Source organism: Myotis davidii, unplaced genomic scaffold (genome assembly GCF_000327345.1).
Source record: "Myotis davidii unplaced genomic scaffold, ASM32734v1 scaffold471, whole genome shotgun sequence".
NCBI lineage: Eukaryota > Metazoa > Chordata > Mammalia > Chiroptera > Vespertilionidae > Myotis > Myotis davidii.
The window spans coordinates 1,875,104-1,878,873 of record NW_006283354.1 but is presented as its reverse complement, the minus strand read 5'-3'; the positions used below and the strand labels follow the sequence as shown (position 1 = coordinate 1,878,873).

At 44.2% G+C, this 3,770-nt stretch overlaps 1 protein-coding gene across 1 annotated transcript in view; it reads right to left on the bottom strand.

Annotated features, from left to right (window-relative positions):
* CDKL3 (cyclin dependent kinase like 3) overlaps positions 1-3,770 on the bottom strand; it is a 40,418-nt gene that overhangs the window by 10,305 nt on the left and 26,343 nt on the right. Inside the window, exons 7-8 of the mRNA XM_015563574.1 lie at positions 1,188-1,341; positions 767-1,095 (exon numbers count right to left, since the gene is read on the bottom strand). Coding sequence (XP_015419060.1) covers positions 767-1,095; positions 1,188-1,341 — 483 coding nt within the window. The remainder of the gene's footprint in view (positions 1-766; positions 1,096-1,187; positions 1,342-3,770) is intronic.

The following is a 3,770-nucleotide window of genomic DNA, read 5'->3' as shown; positions in this document are numbered from 1 at the left end:
ACCTTTCAACTGGCACAGACATGTCCACATAGACAGGTCCACTTGCCCACCTCTGCAGAGCACTAAGTTCCCCAGCGTATAGCCCAAATCAGCCTGGTAGGATCAGCTTGGGATATTGAACCTAGTCTCCTTCCTCATCTAGATATATTGAAGTTTCCCTAAATTTAGAACTGATGCCTTACTAGACAGACCCTGCCATCCATCACACTGCCCCTGATTAACAGACTGATGCACCATTCTCTCAATCTGTATTAGTAGCTAAAACTAGCCCAATATGTTGGTTTACTCCCAAAATATTTGACCTTGAGAGACTATTTGACTATAAAAGGTTATTCTCAACCATCCTCTCTCCATTTAGAGAATTCTCTCTGATACAGAAATAAAGCTTACTTTGTTATACCAAGGCAGGTCAATACCAGGACTTAGGTCATAGCACCTTTTTTTTTCTCTCCAAATGAGAAGAAATGTTTCTAAGGTTTTGTGTGTGTTTAGTTTTTGTTTATTTGTTTGTTTGTTGGAAAATTGAGTCTTTTCCAAAAAGCATTAGTGAAAAATTAAACTTCTGGATAGCCAAGAAAAGTTAATTTCTTCTACAGTATTTATAAGAAGGACTCAGTAATGGGCCATTGTATGATTATAATTTCAATGTGTCTTCAAATTCAGTTTACATATAGATACTATGAATCTGATTCTTTGAATACTATTATATAGGAATATTATATTACTTAGGTCCATTTTCTTCTGTCTCTTTTCTGTTAGAACTCACCTTGAATTGGAGTGGGAGAGATCTGAATTGAGATTGGAAGCCATCAAGTTACTGCTAGTTAGGTTGATGGGTGGCATCATCATATTACCTCCAGCATGTGGATTGTCTTTCATGCCAGTAGAGTTAGTGCTGGGATTGGCAGGGCTTGGTGGTTCACTGATTACAGATTTTACATTTTGAGACACAGTATGAGCATTTTCAATTGCATCTGACTGACCATGTCCACTTTCATACTCTGTCTTTTTTGTTTCTAAGGTATCTACTTTTCCTCCTTTGACTTTAATAACTCTGTTTTTTATTTCCTTGGGCTTTTTCTCTTTTTCCATTTCCTGGAACAGATACATCCAAAATCTGAGTCTGTAATTTTTATCATTAGTGTGCTAACTATAATGTTACTGGCTAAAAAAACCACAGTTTTTACCTTCCCCAAAACTGAAGTTCGTAGAAGTGTATCAGTATGCATTGTTTTTCTTTCATCTTTCATAAGTTCATTTTCTTTAGAATTCTCCTTTGACCTTATGAATGAATTGACTTTTGCTTCTTGTAGTAATTTAGCTCTTAGTTCTGGTATGAATCTGATAAAACAAGCAATATTAACCAATAATCTTTTTATTTATGTAGACAATTTTATCTTTAATAGACCATTTAATCAATTAATTTAAATTTTAACCACAGAATAAATAAGTAATCAAGAATGCATGCCCAGCCCTAGCCAGTTTGGCTCAGTGGATAGAGCATCGGCCTGCAGACTGAAGGGTCCCAGGCTCGATTTTTTTTTTTAATATATTTTATTGATTTTTACAGAGAGGAATATTTAATCCACAAGCCAACGCTCTATCCACTGAGCCACACCGGTTTCGGCCCCAGGCTCGATTTTGATCAAGGACACATTCCTGGGTTGCGGGCTCAGTCCCCAGTTGTGGGCATGCAGGAGGCAGCCAATCAGTGATTCTCTCTTATCATTAATGTTTCTATCTCTCTCTCTCCCTCTTCCTTCCTCTCTAAAATCAATAAAAATATATTTTTTTAAAAAGAGCAAGCATTCTTGTTAAAAAAAAAAAAAAAAGAATGCATGCCCCAAATGGCCCAATATTTATTTACCTAATACAAATTGCTTCCTGGTAAAGACCCATCTTTCAATTTTGCCATGGGAGTCCTATATAATAAAAGGGTAATATGCAAATTGACCCTAACAGCAGAATGACTGGGAATGACTGGTCACTATGACACACACTGACCACCAGGGGGCAGATGCTCAATGTAGGAGCTGCCCCCTGATAGTCAGTGTGCTCCCACAGGGGAAGCTCTGCTCAGCCACAAGCCAGGCTGACGGCTGCCAGCACAGCGGTGGTGGCAGGAGCCTCTACCGCCTCCTCAGCAGCACTAAGGATGTCCGACTGCAGCTCAGGCCTGGTCCCTGCTGGCAAGTGGACATCCCCCGAGGGCTCCCAGGTTGTCAGAGGCATGCCTGACTGCCAGTTTAGGCCCGATCCTTCGGGGAGCGGGCCTAAGCCAGCAGGTGGACATCTCCCGAGGAGTCCCAGACTACAAGAGGGCACAGGCCGGGCTGAGGGGACCGCCCCCCCCCCAGTGCACAAATTTTGTGCACCAGGCCTCTAGTTTACTATATAAAACTTTTACAGCAAGAACCAAGATGGCAGCATAGGTAACTGCCTGTACTCACCAACTCCTACAATCACATCAAAATTACAACTAAAATACAGAACAAATATTATTCAGAATCACCTGAAAGCTGGCTAAATAGAAGTCCTACAACTAGAGAAGTAAAGAAGAAAGCATATTGAGATTAGTAAGAGAGGCAGAGGCGGGGAACAGGCTGGTCAGACACCCACACGTGCCATTTTTTGAATCATGAGGCTGTCCATGAGGAGCAAGGGATCCCAGCCCCACACCAGACCCCAGCTCAGGGTTCCAGAGCTGGGAAGAAAAGTGTCTGAAACTATGGGCCGTAAAAACCAGCAGGGATTGTGGCTGAGGGAATCGGAGGTTACTGGGATCCCAGATGTTCCCCTTAAAGAGCCTGCACACAAACTTACCTGGTCCCGCTTCTTCTGAGCTCCAGCACCAGGGGGACCCAGACACATACGGGGAGGACCTGGATTATCTAGCATGGGGCAGGAACTCGGGGGGCAGCTTTCTCCCAGATGGGTTTGCTACAGGGGTCATCATTCCTGTGCTGGGACCTCCCCTGTTTCAGGGCTTATTGGCAGCCATGTCTGAGAGTCTTCATTAGCCTGGAGCACACTGTTTGCTCCACCCTGGGGATTCCCTGAGACCTTGCCCCATCCATTTTGTAGCCCCAACCAAGCTGTTTACAGCAGCTTTTCCATATGAATGGCCTGTCCTGGCTTAGGCTTCAGACTTTGCTAAAAACTCTCAAAAAAGCTGCAGTTGGTGACAGCTTGCCCCAAACCTATCAATAAAAGGCCTAAGACCCAGCACTAGCACCAGCCTGCTTCGCTTCACAGCTGGGCCTCACCTGGGCCTCCAAGCCCAATACAAATAGCAAATAGCAGCCATCTGAAGATCCCTTTGTAGCTCCTGCCAGGTGGCCCCAGGCAGTAGCTGACTGCACCTTCCTGGAGGCCCTAGAGCTAGTGCAGCTTCAGGCCATAGCAGATTACAAATCTACACATCCACAAGCAACACACTCTAGAGGCAGACTCGGTGAGTACCAAAGCCCCACTGAAGCAAATCCTGCTCCATAGGGGTGTTTCCTACACAACAATTCTCCCACCTTAGTTACAGCCCATCCTCACAGCCAATTGACCTGGAGGCCAACTTCTCCCAGTGATGCCAACAGCAATCAAGACTCAACTACAAGACTGTGCACATAGCCCACATAGGGGCACACCTAGAGTGTCCAGCTCACGTGACTGGGAGGCTAAGCCACTGGGTCCAACAGGACACCTACTACACAAGGCCACTCTACCAATTCTAGAAGACACAGAAGCTCTACTTAATACATAAAAATAAACAAAAC